Source organism: Archocentrus centrarchus, assembly GCF_007364275.1.
Source record: "Archocentrus centrarchus isolate MPI-CPG fArcCen1 chromosome 18 unlocalized genomic scaffold, fArcCen1 scaffold_23_ctg1, whole genome shotgun sequence".
NCBI classification, from domain to species: Eukaryota; Metazoa; Chordata; class Actinopteri; order Cichliformes; family Cichlidae; genus Archocentrus; species Archocentrus centrarchus.
Genome location: NW_022060145.1, coordinates 2,998,159 through 3,015,272, shown reverse-complemented (window position 1 = coordinate 3,015,272; position 17,114 = coordinate 2,998,159). Strand labels below are relative to the sequence as shown.

Sequence of the window (17,114 nt, the reverse complement as noted above, 5' to 3'; positions counted from 1 at the left end):
TTAGAAGCACGCAGATACACAGGTCCTGTGTAATACTCAACATGTCAGGTGCAGGAATAAGGAGGACTCGGTTTTGAACATTATGAACAAACTCACATTCAGTGATTGTTCTTTACATTTCAGGTCTCCAAAGAGATGCCGTGTCAGGCTGCTGATGTGGACGCATGCAAATATTTTCCAGACAACTCACCAGAGGTAATTTACACCTTCAATGAGTTATTTACTTTATAAAACAAACTCATGAGAGTGATATTCAGTGCTATTCAGATACACAGGTCCTATGTAATACTCAACATGTAAGATGCAGGAATTTGGAGGACTGATTTTTGAAAATACAAGTACAAAAGAACGAAAGTTACATTTAGAAGTGCGCAGACACACAGGTCCTGTTTAATACTCAGCTGGATAGGTTCATACATTAGGTGGACATTATTTCTTTTTTTTTAATTTAGAAGCATAGTCTCATTCAGTGTTCATCCCTTCATTTTAAGCTCTCCAAAGAGTTGCTGTGTCAGGCTTCTGATGTGGACGCCTGCACATCATTTTCGGGCAACTCACCAGAGGTAATTTTCATCTCTAACGACTTCTTAACTTTTACTTTTTAAATTTTCACACATATGAATTATATTCAGTTGTGTATAGATTCAGTTGGTTTTTGTAATCTTTAATTTCACAAGTTAATACATTATGAAGATTATACATCCAGTTCAGTCTTCTGAAGCTCGTATATTCAAATTATTTTTTGGGGTGGGGTGGGGTTGTTTTTTGTTTTTTTCAGGTGAGATATCTGCTCACCATCAAGAATATGGAGCATGACCATATTCTTAATGGTCATGCTCCATGCATGCTTTTATACAATATATTTATGTACAATACCAGTCAAAAGTTTTGACACACCTTCTCATTTTAATGAGAATGAGAAGTTGGGTCCAAACTTTTAACTGGTAGAGTAAATCCACAGTGAATGTATGTTTTTATTCTATTTTAGTTGATTAGTTAGGTTTGTTCTGCTGAAGAACAAGCTAGGTTGAGAGGGGATCTTTTTTCTGTTATTCCAGGTGTGTAATTTTTCCTCTGAATTTTACATGGCAACAAGTTATTAATGTAGATTTAAGGTTTTAAGTTTCTAATTTCTAAACAATTTCATTCACAACAGGGATAACACATACAAATCATGTCACTTTCATCCTTAATTCATGTTTTTATAGAAACAGAGTACAAACGATTCATTGGTTTTGATATTCTACACTACACAAGTGTCCGTTAAGATTCTTATCTTATGATTACACTTTTTTTTTGGTCAACAGGACTGTGATCATGATCTTGTCCCTGACAAAATGTCAAGTTTAGAAAAATGTGTTTCATGTGGAGGACCTTTTGCACCTCTGAAATGGACTGGTGTGAGATGTAAAGGTAATTTTTTGAAAATGGAAGGGGGGCTTCATCTGTATCTTTTGAATGTGATGCCACAGGAACACTTTTAAAAACCTGTTCCATGTGTAGCTGTGCTATATGTTTAAAATGAGCCATTTGCTGCTGCACTGACTTTTTAAGTACTTTCCATGCTACCTTCTTTATTAATTCTTAATTTTCTCTTTCTAGTTTGCAACCAGTCCTGGCACAAAAAGTGTTATGTTAAACACAAGGTGGACATCACTGAACTTCTGCAAGTGGTAAGCTTTTTAGTAGAATTATTCTCAGTGCAATGCTTTCCAAGTATGCAAAATATAATATATGTATATAAGATGGTTTTTAATCATTATCAGGTCTGTACAGAACCAAGTTCAAGTGAGGTGGTATCATCAGAAGAGGAGTATGTTCCTGATTCCATAGATGATTCAAACAGCTCATGCGATGACAGATCAGAGCCTTTAAAAATCAGTTACAAACAAGTACAGAATTGTGAGGTCTCCACCAGCAAGTCTTCTTCCAAAAACAAAAGACACCACCAAGAAAGTTTTGTAGAGGAAAACAGAGAGCCCGTTTCTGAAGCTGCAGAATCATCAACTGAAGATATGATCAGCACAAGTCAGCTTGAAGTATCAAGAGTTACTGGCAATATAGGAAACGCTGATGCCGAAGACATATTTGTTGATGATGGTGCTGATGCCATGGCTGAAAAAGTCTCAAACACGTCATCCTTGCTCAGAAATAAAACTTACTGCTACATTTGTGGGAAACTACAGACAAAGTTTACACGTCACTTAAAAACTCACGAGAAAACACATGCAGATGTTGCTCAAGTTTTAAGTCTTCCCAAGAGGTCCAAACAACGTATGAAAATGCTTATAAAGCTTCGCAACAAGGGAAACCACAAGCATAACTCAGAGGTCTTGGCGAGTGGAGTTGGATCACTAAAACTAAGACGCACATCAAAGAAAAAGTACAATGCAAAAGATTACATTCACTGCATGTACTGCCAGGCATTATATCTGCGACGAGATCTTTGGCGACATGTTCGAAAATGTTCTTCAAAAGCAGTAGAAGCCACTTCAGAGATTGGAAGAAAAAAAGTTTTGTCTTTGGCCTCTATGAATGAGTCAGCTTTGTGTCAGCAGATATCACCAGGTGTTTGGAGCGTGTTAGCTGTTATGAAAGATGATGAAATAACTTCTACTGTGCGAAGTGACTTCTCTATTCTTCAGCTGGCCCAATCATTCTTTAACAAATATGGACAGGATCCCACCAAATATGACTACATTCGCCAGAGACTCAGAGAATCTGGAAGACTCCTGCTCACGCTTCGCAAGGAATTCTCAATACATAGTCTTGAGGATGCTGTGAGACCTGAAAATTTTGATGTGGTTATCAAAGCGGTCAAGAAAGTATCCGGGTATGATGAAGAAAAGCACTGCTACCGTACTCCAAGCCTTGCTCTAAAGTTAGGTCACTCACTACAGAAAGTCAGTGATATTTTACATTGCAGAGCACTCATGGCACAAGACAGTACGCTGATAAAGTCAACCCAGAGTTTCAAAACTCTCTATGCTACAAAGTGGTCTGAACTCATCTCTCACACCGCTTTAACTACGTTGAATGAGCGGCAGTTTAACAAGCCCTCCACTCTTCCTTTCACCAAAGATGTTCAGCGTCTTCACAGACATCTGGAGAAGACTACAGAACAAGCATTGAAGGACTTGGAAGACAATAGTTCACCAAAATCATATAGTGAACTGTGTAAAGCCACCATGGCAAATATAATACTTTTTAACAGAAGAAGAGGGGGAGAAATTTCAAAGATGACAATGAATGGCTTTCTGGAAAGAGACACAAGTCCCCTGCATAAGGACGTCGCATTTGGACTGACAGAATTTGAACTTCGCCTTTGTCAACACTTCAGTCGTGTTGAATTAAGGGGTAAAAGAGGCCGGAAGGTTGCAGTGTTACTCTCGCCAGACATGGTGAATGCCATAACACACCTAATAGAAAAAAGAAAAGACTGTGGTGTTCTGGCAGAAAACCTGTTCCTGTTTGCCAGACCTCATTGTCTGACTCCCTACAGAGGACAGGACTGTTTGAGGTTTTATGCCAGTGAATGTGGGGCTGAAAACCCTGAGCTCCTCAGGTCAACGCAATTACGCAAATATGTTGCAACTTTGTCTCAGATCTTGAACCTCAAGAATCACGAGTTGGACCAAGTTGCTAACTTCCTTGGCCACGATATTCGCGTTCATCGTGAATATTACAGACTTCCTGAGGCTACTACCCAGCTGGCCAAGATATCCAAACTGCTGCTTGCCATGGAGAAAGGATCTCTCAGAAGCCTTCAAGGCAAAACACTTGACGAGATTGAAATCGAAGGTAATGCCATTTAAAGTTGTTTACATTAAAAATTAGACATGTTTCTAGCAAATATATTGTAGCAAAATGGAACACACATTGTGCATAGGCAACTTATAACACTTTAACCCCATGGTTCATTAAGGCAATATAATTTATTTTACTAGACAACCTACAGTTGACCGATTCAGATGCTGAGAGTGAGGTCGATGCTGAGAGTGAGGTAGATGAAGCAAATCTCACACATCCACAGACCGGTAAGTACTGTGTGATATATATATATATATATATATATATATATATATATATATATATATGTGGAATCTGTTGAGGAACCTAGTGTGTATTTATTGTCACCAGATGGTTAGACTTTCAACAGTTTAGCTACATGCTATGTTGTATTCGTAACCAATTTTAATTTCACTGTCAAGTCAATAACTAAAATTTCTTGCTGTTTTCTAGTATTTCAGACATATATTGAGGGGACATTAATTTATATCTGAAATACTAGAAAACAGCAAGGGCCTGAATGACTTAGGTCCCAGATAGCAATTGAGCACTCATGCAAAGAGACTTCCACAGTTGGTTTGTGTTCTACAGATGGGTCTCTCTGAAGTCGCATAAAAAGATGGCAAAGGGTGTAGTATGTCAATTAGATTTTTGAACATTTCCTGGTTTATTCTGTAAAAGTGTGCTTTTGTCCAAACTTGACTTCATGTGCCAAATCAAATTCAGTCCCAAGGACTTCAAATTTCAGTGGAAAAGGCAAATAACCATAAGATATTATTATTATTATTATTATTATTATTATTATTATTATTATGAGAGTAAACATTACCTTTCCACATAGCAAGTTAACCAAAATTTCACTGTAATACTTCTACTCATCTTTCTATGTATGCAATGAAATATATTATATTTTTTTACAGGTTCTGCAGGACCATTGATGGCTAGGCAACCTGTCGAGGAACCTCCAGGCATGTCTGCGCCATTATCACAAGGTTAGCCCATATCCTCAGTATACTAACATGTCACCATTTTTGATTGCTTTTAGGCTATGAACTAATGCACAGTGGATTCAGACCTTCTTCACTCATTTCAATTTTGTTGTCACAGCAACAGTTCAAATAAATGGGTGATATGTAAGCTAAATTTCAAGTGATCTGAATGTAGAATACAGAAGTAGTAGCTATAACTGATGACCAGGACAGTCTTTTCAATCTAACAATTTACTCATTGAATACATTACAGTGCAACAATTAACATATAGGCATGGCTGCTGCTTTTCAGTGTGCACAACAGCAACTACAGCGTCTAGGCTTGCACTTCCTAATATAAAAATAAAAGCACTTCCTATCATACCATTCACAATGATGAATCAACTTAAGCAAATAATGTTCTTAGCTTTCAACTGTTTATTTCTAATGTAAATATGTTTCAACTTAAACCATATTTTAACTTCCCTGATTTTAAAGTACATACCAGTTCAGCTTAAACTGTATTTAAATGTTTTAATCAAACATTTGTCTACATCCTCAGCTTCTTCCCCGAAGCTGCACCTTAACAAGGTCAGATAACTAAGCCAGTCCATTCTAAGACTTAAAAACAAATAAAATAATCTTAAAATCAATCCTTTACCTAACCGGAAGCCAGTGAAGCAAGCTGAGCAAGCTGCAGACAGTTGAGTTCAGACTGGCCAATGCTTAAGTACAGGGAGTTACATTAATCTAAGCACAATGTAATAAAGGCATGAATGACTTTTTCTAAATTGCCCCTTCTAAGATAAGGTTTGACTCTGGCTAGAAGCCGAAGCTGAAAGAAGCTAGCCTTGACCACAGAGCTAATCTGCTTGTCTAATTTGAACGCCCCATCAATAACACCAAGATTCCTTACCTGTGATGGTATATAAGGTGCTAGTAGGCCAAGAGAAATGGTAAGAACCTGGACCAAGTCAGGGTGACCAAACAGGACAATCTGTTTTGTTTTAATTTAATCTTAAGAACTTTAAGTCTATCTTTGTCTTAATATCCCTCATGCAATTAAACACAGCATAAATACATTTCTTGGAAGGTGCCTTTAATGGCCTGTAAACCTGCACATCGTCAGCAAAGCAGTGAAAAGGAATATTATACTTCCTAAATATCGACCCCAGGGTAGCATGTAAATGGAGAACTGTAGAGCACCAAGAACTGACCCCGGGGGAAGCCCACAGGTCAGAGGGGCCACCGAGGAAGAAAACTGCCCCAACTGCAGACAGAAGGCTCTATCTGTGAGGCATCCCCTCATTAACAAGGAGTAGCGATGCAACCTCCCAACAAGCATGTAGTTTTGAGATCTGACAGTTTCAAGTTGAAGGTGGGACTGCATCAAGGATCAACTCTGAGCCCCTTATTTGTCCTGCTGATGGACAGACTAACAGTTGAGGTCAGACAGGAATCTCCATGTAATATGATGTTTGCATACAGTATCATGATTTGCAGTGAGAGCAGGGAACAGGTAAAAGAGAATTTCGAGAGATAAAAGCTTGCACTGGAAAGAAGAGGAATGAAAGTCAGTTGTGAGACAGAATATGAGTGTGAATGAGGACGGTGGTAGAACAGTCCGGTTACAAGGAGCAGAGGTTGCAAAAGTGGAGGAATTTAAGTAGATCAACTATCCAGAGAAATGAAGAGTCATGAAAAAGAGGTGAGGAAGAGAGTACAGGCAGGATGGAATGAATGGAGAAAATTTTCAGGAGTGGTGTGTGACCAAAGAGTTGCAGCAATAGTAAAAGGAAAGGTTTAAAAGAGAAGAGTGAGTCCAGCTATATTGTATGATTTAGAGACAGTGGCACTGAGCAGAAGGCTGAGCTGGATGTGACAGAGGCTTAGATGTTAAGATTCTTTGTGGGACTAATGAGGATGGATAGGATTTGGAACGAAAATGTCAGAGGGAATACGCAGGTTGGACAGTTAGGAGAAAAAGTTAGAGAGGCCAGACTAAGATTGTTTTGGGCATGTGCAGAGGGACAGTGGACATATTGATCAAAGAATGTTAGAGATGGAGCTGCTAGGCAGGAGAGAGAGAGGGGGACCAAAGAGATTGATGGATGTGGATGAGGAAACTTAACAGATAGTTGGTGTGAGGATAGAAAATGTAGAGAACAAGGGGAGGTGGAAGAGGTTGACTTGCTGTGGTGACCATCTGACCTTAAAGAAGGGGCTGATCTACTAAAGTATGTATTTGGTGGAATGTCTCCTTGTTAGTTACCTGGTTTGCTTAGTTCTCTCTGTGCTCGCATCCTTGTTTTGCAAAAGCTGGTCGACTTTCCAGTCACTGCTTGAGTCTTATTTTAGTGCATAAGTCAGCTCCATGCCTTTTGTTATAAGCTGTAGTAGCACTGGGCATATCACACATCCATGTGTCGCTGTGAACTACAAGTCTAAACCGTACATCTGGATTTCATCATTAAGAGAATAAATTCATTATTTATCCATTAGTTGCTTAACACCATAAAGGAGAATCTTGGACTTCACAGTATTTAAGAAACCTACCTACAACAAATAAATGCTCATCCAGACCATTGTTATTTTTTGTTTTATAATCTTTTCTTTCTTCATTTCAGCACAAAGTAAACACACAGATGCTAAGGAGAAAGAACCCAACAGAAAACTAAAGAAGAAGGACAAAGAGCCCAGCAGAAAAAAGAACACAAATAAACATTCTGGTAAATGCTACCACACATACACAAGTCACTAAACACCAAATTACTTAAGCACAAAAGCACAACTAAAGCATGGTCAAAAGAAATTATCCACACCACCCAAAGGCAATATGGTGACCATTCTCTTTCTGCAGGATACTGTGAGCTGATATTTTAGCTAATATATCTGGCCTAAATGCACATACCATATAAAACTGTACCTTGTATTAAATTGATACATTTTCAAACTGTCAATATTCAGATGCTAGAAAATAGATGCAATTTAGTGATCAGTAATATGACTAATGTTTATAGTACTTTCTTTATACATATTTTAATCTGTAATGTTTTTTCAAAACAGCAAAACACCAAAAAACTGTAATAAGCAAAGCAATGGGAATATATTTTCTAATTTGGTTATTAAGTTAGATTTAGTACACCAGGGTTCTCAACTTTGGGCTTTTGCTGATACAGCACCTATAGAGAAACGTGGTGCTGAGTGGGATCTAGGGACCAGCAAGCCTCTTTTGGCTTTGGATGGTTCTATGAAAGCTGCTGAGGCCTGTTTGTCAAACAAATACTATTTTTAAATTACGAAAATGCCTTTTTTTCAGAATTCAATCATATAATCAACCACACTTACCAAGCAAGTGTCAATGGCAGAATAAGCTGTTTAGCATTGGCAGAAATTTATTTTCATCTGTGCAACGCACATGCTCATTTCTGTAGCTTGTCCCGCTAATGTATGTTCTTTATTAATGCACATTTTAAAAGGGGAATAAACAGGCATTACATCAGTACATAATTTATAGCCAAGAACCATTGTTTTAACAAATAATATACTAAACACAAATTTCCTTATTTAAAAACTGTTTAAAATGGAGTTGGTTTTCATTAATAATTTATTTGTCTTTTTTCTAGTATCTCTGGAAAGTGCTAGGAGAGCAAAAAAGAATCCATGGTCTCCCATGGAGGTTGTCGCAGTCATGAGACATTTTGGCGAACACATCAAAAAAGGAAAACTGGCCACTATGATTGAATGCCAGCAATGCAAGAAGGCTGAAGATCCTGCTCTGGCTGCCCGCTCTATCCAAAACATAAGAGATTTTGTAAGGAATCGGGGCATAACTGTGAAAAGAAAAGAAAATCCTGGATAGAATATGGGAATGTGATGAATTGTCCTTTAGTGATATCATCAGGACACATGGGATATTAAGGGTTAGACCAGAAGCAATCTCTGTGTCCTGATGATATCACTGGTGGACAATTTAAATATTTCATCTTGTGGAGGCAGGAGAAGGGCTGACAGTATTCCAGTTATATTGGCAAACTGGCTGTTGAACAGAATATGTAAACATACTGATATTTTACAGTATATATTGTTTGGTGTGGATTGGTTACTGTATGTTTCAGTTTTATTTCTACTGTGAGACGATGGGTAAGTTCATCTTGTTCACTCAATTTTTGTTTAATCTGTTTGATGATTTAACAGACTTGCATAATTTCATTTTGCCATTCATAATTTTTCCTTTCTGTTCACAAATAGGATTCTGTTGCTTAGTGAAAGTTACTGCTACTGCCGCTTACTTATCGAAGGTGCTGTAAAATGCAGTCCACGTCTTTCTGTTTAGTCATTTTTCATTTATCCATGTTGGCCTTTTTATGCATGAAAATTACATGTTTGTGTATGTGTATGGCCATTGTCCTGACAAATAAAGTTGGCCCTGGCAATTACTGTTTGTGTCATGGGCGGAGCTAAGTACCTCATTATTGTTTGTCCTCTTAATACAGCATTGTGTCAGGTTCTTGTATTTTGAGTTCTGATGTGTGTATCTAAATTTTGAAGTGAGATTTGTGTTGTATAGTTCAAACAGAATTTTTTAAGATTTACTACATCTTTCTAGCATGAGTGGAAAGGGGTGTCCGTTTAGTGTTGCAAAAAACTGGTTTGAAAAAATTGTCCTTCTAATACACCAAAACCAGTATGTGTGTGTGTGTGTGTGTGTGTGTGTGTGTGTGTGTGTGTGTTTTGTACAAACTGGGAGCAGGAATGCACTCAAAAATGCTAATGCAAACCACATCTCCATGGCCTGCATTTGTGCGTGTTTGTTTCTGGCATTTCAAAGCTCCTTGTTTATGGCTCTTAACAAGTCACTTTCAAATCAAATCTCAAACGGTCAAACACACACACACACTCAGTCACTAACACCCCAGCGTGATGTTGCTAATAGCACTAATTAATAGGCTAAATTCTGCTAATTGAACTCGCTTATGCTGAACCTCTCTCTTCCTCCTACTCCTCCACTCCTCTTTCATTCTCTCTGGACTTCAAGACCATGCTGTTAGCTTTAATTTAAATTTGCATGGTGATTACATTACTGTTCCACAGACTAATGCAATCTCCGTTCTTTCATCATTACCATAAATAATTCCACAACACTAATCCCATATTCACCTATTTTCAACCTTCTCCCATTTTCACCATTTGCTCCCCCGTTTCTATATGTCTTTCTATATGACACACATATGCAAACACACACACACACACACACACACACACACACACACACCTGCTTCTGTCTGAAGCCTCGAGGAGAAGAGCAACAGCAGCAGCAGAAGAAAAAGATGAAGAAGAAGAAGCAGTGTTCAGATGAATGAGCATAGTGCAGAGGAGAGGACAGGATCTGGGAGGAACGTGGGGAGGGACAGCCATTAGCCACGCCAGCTGTTTCCCTTGCATATTAATACACAACCAAGCAGGCAGGCAGGCAGGCAGGCAAACGCATACACACACAGTTACATGTGCACATGCCCACAATCATGCAAACTCATGCTAGCGAGACAAGCAGAAAAACCAGCCATACCCTACGTTAAACATCAAAGTCATGCGAGAGATTTACAATAGAGACACGTGCGGTGGGTTTCTGACAGGTACGCTGTGCACACACCTGCACGCGCATGTTATAAAGCTGTGTTAAAAATCAGAAATGCATAACAGAGCTGCAGACATGCAGCAGATTTATAACAGATATGTCCATATTCATAAGAAATTCACTTGCACGCAAGAGCGCGCACACACATCCGCTCACAGCCCATGAAGACCATCCACACGCATGAAAAACAGATGCAGGGGTTTTACAGCGTCGAGACATACGCTTCACATTCATAACCGATACAGAGGAAAGCATAAACACACACGACAAAGACAAGCTACGAACACAAACTCAGAAGTCAGCAGAGAAAGATAGATTGATGCAGAAGCACACACGCCAAAGGCACACACTGAAGCGTGAGAGGTGAAAGAAAGCAAGCAGTGCGGTATGATGGGCAAAGAGGGGAAGAGAAACAAAGACAGAAGGCAAGAGAGAGGGCAGAGGGAGGCACTGATTGTGGCTGTGCCTCAAAGAATTCCCTGAGTGAGCATTATGTATTGAAAGGGGGGATAAAGTGCAGAATCGCCTCTTCCTTTCCCCTCTCTGTGGTAGTTCCACTAGAACGAACAAATGCTGTCACATCTCTGACAGATTTTCATAGACGCTGTCTGCCGTATACTGCCATGTAATGCTGGGTGCTATAAATACCAGAAGGAGTATAACATTCATTAATATTTGAAGTATATTCACAGAAGGATATCAAATATAACATCTGTGAATAGATGTGGGAGTAGCATTCACTGAGAATAAATAGGCCGTGGTGCTGTTTTACAGTTCTGCTTTAGATAAAAGAGGCCTTTCCAGTGTGCAATAGCTCGGTCAATGGCATAACATACTGTGGAAAAGGATGCTAATAATTCATAGATGTTGACTTCAAAGCAGCTCTGATTTTATTGTTAATTCTATTAATTCTGCTGGTTTTTTTTTGTTTTTTTCATTGTTTTTTGCTCTCTGTGTCTCTGTGTGTAGCAGAGTCCCCTCACGTGTGAGCAGCCTGTTTTTTTTTTTTGGAGTTAAGCGGTGTCTTCACAACGAGCTGCTGACTAGTGTGAAAAAAAAAAGAAAAAGTCTGGAAAGTAAATGAGCAATTCAATAGAATATTTCAATATAATTCTGTACAGCAGATTCACTCCTTAAAATAAATCACCAGATTTTCTGATTACTGGACTTCTGTTCCTCGCTGAAAATCAGCATTTTTTTCCCCCAGAAATCTAACACGGGCTAAGCGCTCCCCTCTAAAACAAGTGTGTGAAAAAGCAAGCAGATGAATCAGATTTACTGCAATTTTTCAGAATTGAAGTGCCCTGCAACTGAATGTATATCTTGCAGTAATAAAAGCTCTTTTTTTTTTTTTTTGCAAAGGTATAACAGATATTTTCTTATGAAAGCACAGTGTTATTAATTCTAATCAAGTGTCCCAGAATGAGACAGTCTGCCAGCATCTGCAATATGAGCCTTCTGAAACTGAAACTGCAAAAAAAAAAAAAAAAATTCAGCTATCATTAGAAGTGATGTGTTTCCACCTGTAATTTTTCCCACTGTGAAAGCTTTTAAAATTTCTGGACAGGAAGCCGGGCTCCTACTGGCATTTGCCGCATTTGGAGGGAACTACACATATGTCAAGATTTATTATTAAGCTTAACCACGCGTGGCAACATAACGAGGCCATTAAGGTGCTCGGTGCCATGCTGAAATCTTCTAATCACTATACAGAGATGCTAAATGGTGTGCTTGAGATACTATCACCTTTATATGGTTTAATTTAATGAGTCTTTGAATGTGAAACGTTCTACAACAGAGTGAATGATCCTCATCAAAAATGCTCCTGTTCTATGTTGATATTAATTGATGAATATCAGTCGATAGAAGTAAAGAACGCAAAAATCCAGTTTCAGTCCGATTCAAATATATATACATAAAAAGGCGTTAAAGGAAAAATGTCTAATAGCTTCAGCAGAAATACCCCTATATGTCTTTTACCTCCATCAATACTGCATTAAGGTAGTAGTAGCATGTAATTATAGCATATATATTGAAATATAAAACAGAGGTTTCTGTCAGCCTTCTAGCAGGCCATTCCTTCTGACTTCTGACAGCTGAAAAGAGAGGAAAGCCTGCCTGATTTTACTCAGCAGTCACTCATGAGGATGGCACCAAAGTGTTGCATTAGCTCAGATGTAATGCGGCAGATAGCAGCAAGACCGTGGAGGCTGTGAACCCTAATGGCACAAATAACAAACAAGAAAAACACCTGGATAAAAGACCAAAATGGGGAAAGATGGGCAGGTAAATATGGTAAAGTAATATGTCATCTTACTCCAGACACACAAAAGCAGACGGGCTTATGAAACAAAGGACAAACAGAGCGTCAGAGAGAGGAATTCAAAAGAAGGCATATTAAGAGGATTGAAGTATATTCTGTGACAGATGCGTGCAAACACACACACACACACACACACACACACACACACACACACACACACACACACACACACACACACACACACACACACACAAGCATGTGCCCACATGCTGCAAGAAAGTAATAAGTGTTGCGACACAGTCACTGAAAGACTGAGACAGGGAGACAGGCAATCGTTATGTTAGTAGATATATATACCCACACACACACACACACACACACACACACACACACACACAGTGTTAGCTTGACTTATGAAATCCTAACTGTGGCTCAACACCGCAATATTGTCTGAAAATGTCAAGGCTTAGATGGGAGCCCCACTGGGACAAAATGTACTGTCGACGCACACAGGGCTCAATCTGTTCTCGCAGTGACATATGGCTTTCATTTATCACATTCTATGCTCAGACAAATTGTTTTCCCAAACCCTCTATGTGCGACACAACAAGAATGGTAAAGATGAGGTAAAGGACAAATGTCAAAACAAGGAAAAGCAGAATGGAGAGCAAAGTCAGGGTTGGCAGTGCGCAACTTCAAGATCAATACTTCAGGTACCTTTTTAATATGCTGTTTAAAGGAGGTCTGTTATGCTTTTCCATATTTCTTGTCATATGTATACTGATATGGTGGCGGATGCTCGTATTAAATGTGGCCAGAGTTTCCAATAAGGAGGTCAGTGTGTGCTCTAGTGATACCTAACACTCAGTTTTGCAGTTCTTTGTACAGCTGGCTCTGTATGCTGTCAGTGAGGGCACAAATCCCTGATGTGATCGGTCACAGCAACTTGCGAGCCATCTTGAAACAGCTCCGGGTACTTATTTAAGCAGGTTTAAGCATGTTTTGATGATCACAGGGACACACTGTCTGCTTAAAGGCAGGAGGACAGGAGCTATTAAGACCTGCTTCTGATTATTAAAAAGTCTCCAGCTGATTCAAAATGCTGCAGCGAGAGTACTGACAGAGACTAGAAAGAAAGAGCATATTTCTCCCATATTGGATTCTCTTCATTGGCTCGCTGTTCAATCCAGATTCAAATTTAAAATCTTTCTCCTCGCCTACAAGGTCTTGAATAATCAGGCCTTATCTTATCTTAAAGACCTTGTTGTACCATATTATCCCAGTAGAGCTCTTAGCTCTCAGACTGCGGACATACTTGTGGTTCCTTGGGTATATAAAAGTTCAATTCAATACAACAAATCACAACAAACAGTCGCCTCAAAATGCTTTATATTGTAAGGTAAAGACCATACAATAATTACAGAGAAACCCCAACAGTCAAAATGATGAGCAAGCATTTGGTGACAGTGGGAAGGAAAAACTCCCTTTTAACAGGAAGAAACCTCCAGCAGAACCAGGCTCAGGGAGGGGCAGTCATCTGCCACGACCGGTTGGGTCTGAGGGGAGAGAGACAGGACAAAAGACATCCTGTGGAAGAGAGCCAGAGATTAATTCAGAGATACATTCATTTTTTTCCCCCTTATCCAACTCAGGGTCACAGCGGGGCTGGATGGAGCTGCCATAGGGTGAGAGACAGGGTCCATCCTGGACAGGTCGCCAGTCTGTCACAGGGCTAACACAGAGACAGACAATCATTTGCACTCACAGTCATGCCTATGGGCAATTCAGAATCACCAATTAACCTAACCCCACTAACTGAATGTCTTTGGACTGTGGGAGGAAGCTGGAGTACCTGGTAAGAACCCACGCAGACGCAGCGAGAACATGCAGGACCTTCTTGCTGTGAGGCAGCAGTGCTAATCACAGCACCACCGTGCTGGTTAAAAATGAAAAACAACACAGACTAAATGCACTTTGTATTTGGCTTTTGGTACTTTGGGCTGGGTTGTATATTTGTCCCTAAGGGAACACAAAACAAATATGATTCTAGCCCAGTAAACTTCAGCTTAGCATAACAGCTTTGTGCTCTGGTGTATTAACCTTCTCTGGTGTATAAACTGGTTAAAAGTACATACAAAAATAGAATCTGAGCATCAGCCCAGACTGCAATCTGCCCTTGGTTATTTTTTTTTCTGTTATGCTTTCCAAGCATCAGTGACTTGGCTTTAAGACGTTATAATCTGTCTCCATATACCCATAAACCCTTGCGTTCCGAAGCAATTTCCTGTCCAGATTATGTTCTCACTCCCACCACAAACACGCTTGCAGTTGTCTGCGACACGGGGAGCTGCATTTTGAGGTATTTCTGTAAAGCTCGGTCTCACCTGGACAGATGAATAATGCATGGGCGAGTTCAAGAGTTCAGTTAAACTTTTGCACACATACTTGATGCGTGCTGAAATCATCCCTGTGATTCACTGCATCCGAAAAAAGAAGGGTTTAGGCTTATACACGCACGGGGAATCTTTCAGTTTATTTCAAAGATGTGAGGTGTGGATAAAAACATGTGCAGCACACTCTGACAGCAGTGATAGCTTTACCTGAAACACCACAGGGATTCAGACATACATACTGTGAGAAAAGCCCATCCATGTGTACCATGAGCAATACACACATCTTGATCCCTTACTTTAATTACAGTTGCCTATATTTTTCTACCGTGTTTCACACTAATTAGACAGAAGTGGTCTGTCGCGAGATAAACGATCCCATGTGGCAGCCTTATTTTGACTTTTATCACAGCACATGCGCGCACAAACACACACAAGCCGAGCACAGAAGCCAGTTTGTGCGTCTGTGAAAGTGTGAACACGTGCACGTTTTTGGACAGACAGCTGCGCACGAGCGTGCACGTAAGCATGCGCACTCAGATATGCGTGGAGTGGATGCTAATTAGGATGTGCCGGTTTTGATGTTTATAAAAAGTAAGGGAAAAAAAAAAAAAAAAAGAAAGAAATCCATCAGCAAACCTCAGTTTCCTGTTGAGAAAGCCTGTTGGATTTTAAAGCGTCTTTACGGGCTCTCGTGGCAGGGAGGTACGACACGCTGGGTGCATGACGCCAAGCTCGTAAGGCTCACCGCGGCGCTGCCACTGTCGCCACCAGCCTGTAACCTGTACCTTCTCTCCCTCCACGCACCACCCCAGCACTGACCGCAGGACCGCACCCTATTCTGGGCTTCTGTTTATAGATGGGAGGTGAGCTCTGTGTGCCTATGTGTGTGTGTGTGTGTGTGTGTGTGTGTGTGTGTGTGTGTGTGTGTGTGTGTGTGTGTGTGTGTGTGTAAATGCTTTCACTTTTCCCCCTTAGGGCATAGTCTTACACTGTGACTCCCTGCTTGTGAAAGCCTGCGGTGTGGCAAATAGGACACCGGGGACCCAGGAATGGCCCTGGCACTCAGATTTTATTTGCCCTCAAATTGATCCAAGATGGCAGTGCAGATTCCTAACTAACAATGCAGATGTGGGCCACTGTTGTTCATTAGGAAAGGCCATATTAGTTTAGCCCCTGGTTAAAGCACAGGGGATGACGGGGGATATTAACTCTGGCCTCCTTTTCAGATGGGTATTAACCTAACTCCACCTCCTTCTCCATAGCCTGTATTCTCTTCTTTCCTCTCCCCTGACCTCGCCCTCTGCCCGTTTCACTTCACTTGACCTCTGACCTGTCAGCTCCACCAAGCCAGGCACAGGGTCCTCCATGTCAAACACCGTCTGTGAAAACACTGGTGTTCAGATAAGCTGAAGACAGAGCTAGGCCAAACAAGACATTCAGACGTGGCAAACTGCAGCAGGGTTCAGAGACCCAACAGCCCTTTTTCTAATGTGGACAACACCGTAAGATAAGCCTAGTCAAGTATCAACACTGTGGCAAAACTGATTCAATGTTGAGAAAACACTGCACTGAGATAAGAGGAATAAAGTACAACACATTATGACTTTATTTTCAAGTTGGAGATAACAAGATGCTGCTGGCTGGAAGATAAGCTGGTGCAAGTAGTCAGGCAAACATATAGCTCTGAGCGTATGTGCATGCAAGCAGAGTACAACGCCGTGCTGCAGGAGGAGCTCTGGGCCAGTCACATGACATGATACACTTCATTACAGGGATTAATTAATATTTTCCATTTTCCTCTCTTAATCTGAATTTTGCCAAAACGGGGTGTGGAAATGTTTCCGCTGTTGGCTATACTTTGTCCTTAACATTGCAAAGTACCGCCATAAACCGGCATGCTCTCGCTGCGGTTGTGTAGAACTGAACTCTGCTGAAACACTCTTCCTCAGCAGATGACGTCTGCCAATTTGTGAAGGCTTCAATTCTCGTGAGCACCCCCAAGGGCATCCGGTCTCCTCTCAGAAATTGTCTTTTGGTAGTAATTTGGTCCACCAAATGTTATG

The 17,114-nt window shown here is 40.3% G+C and overlaps 1 protein-coding gene across 1 annotated transcript; it reads left to right on the top strand.

Moving 5' to 3' along the window:
• Positions 1-495: 495 nt before the first annotated feature.
• On the top strand, positions 496-9,224 carry LOC115775033 (uncharacterized). The gene is made up of 8 exons (XM_030722479.1): positions 496-563; positions 1,308-1,413; positions 1,603-1,673; positions 1,767-3,801; positions 3,948-4,037; positions 4,710-4,781; positions 7,385-7,486; positions 8,384-9,224. Exons 2-8 carry the CDS (start codon positions 1,338-1,340, stop codon positions 8,617-8,619), a joined length of 2,682 nt encoding a protein of 893 aa, XP_030578339.1. The 5' UTR covers positions 496-563; positions 1,308-1,337; the 3' UTR covers positions 8,620-9,224.
• Positions 9,225-17,114: the final 7,890 nt, after the last annotated feature.

Coding starts and splice junctions, on each gene's coding strand:
- LOC115775033 (XM_030722479.1), top strand. CDS start 1,338: ATGTCAAGTTTAGAAAAATGTGTTTCATGTGGAGGACCTTTTGCACCT. Junction 1,414..1,602: donor GACTGGTGTGAGATGTAAAG/GTAATTTTTTGA, acceptor TTCTCTTTCTAG/TTTGCAACCAGTCCTGGCAC. Junction 3,802..3,947: donor TGACGAGATTGAAATCGAAG/GTAATGCCATTT, acceptor TTATTTTACTAG/ACAACCTACAGTTGACCGAT.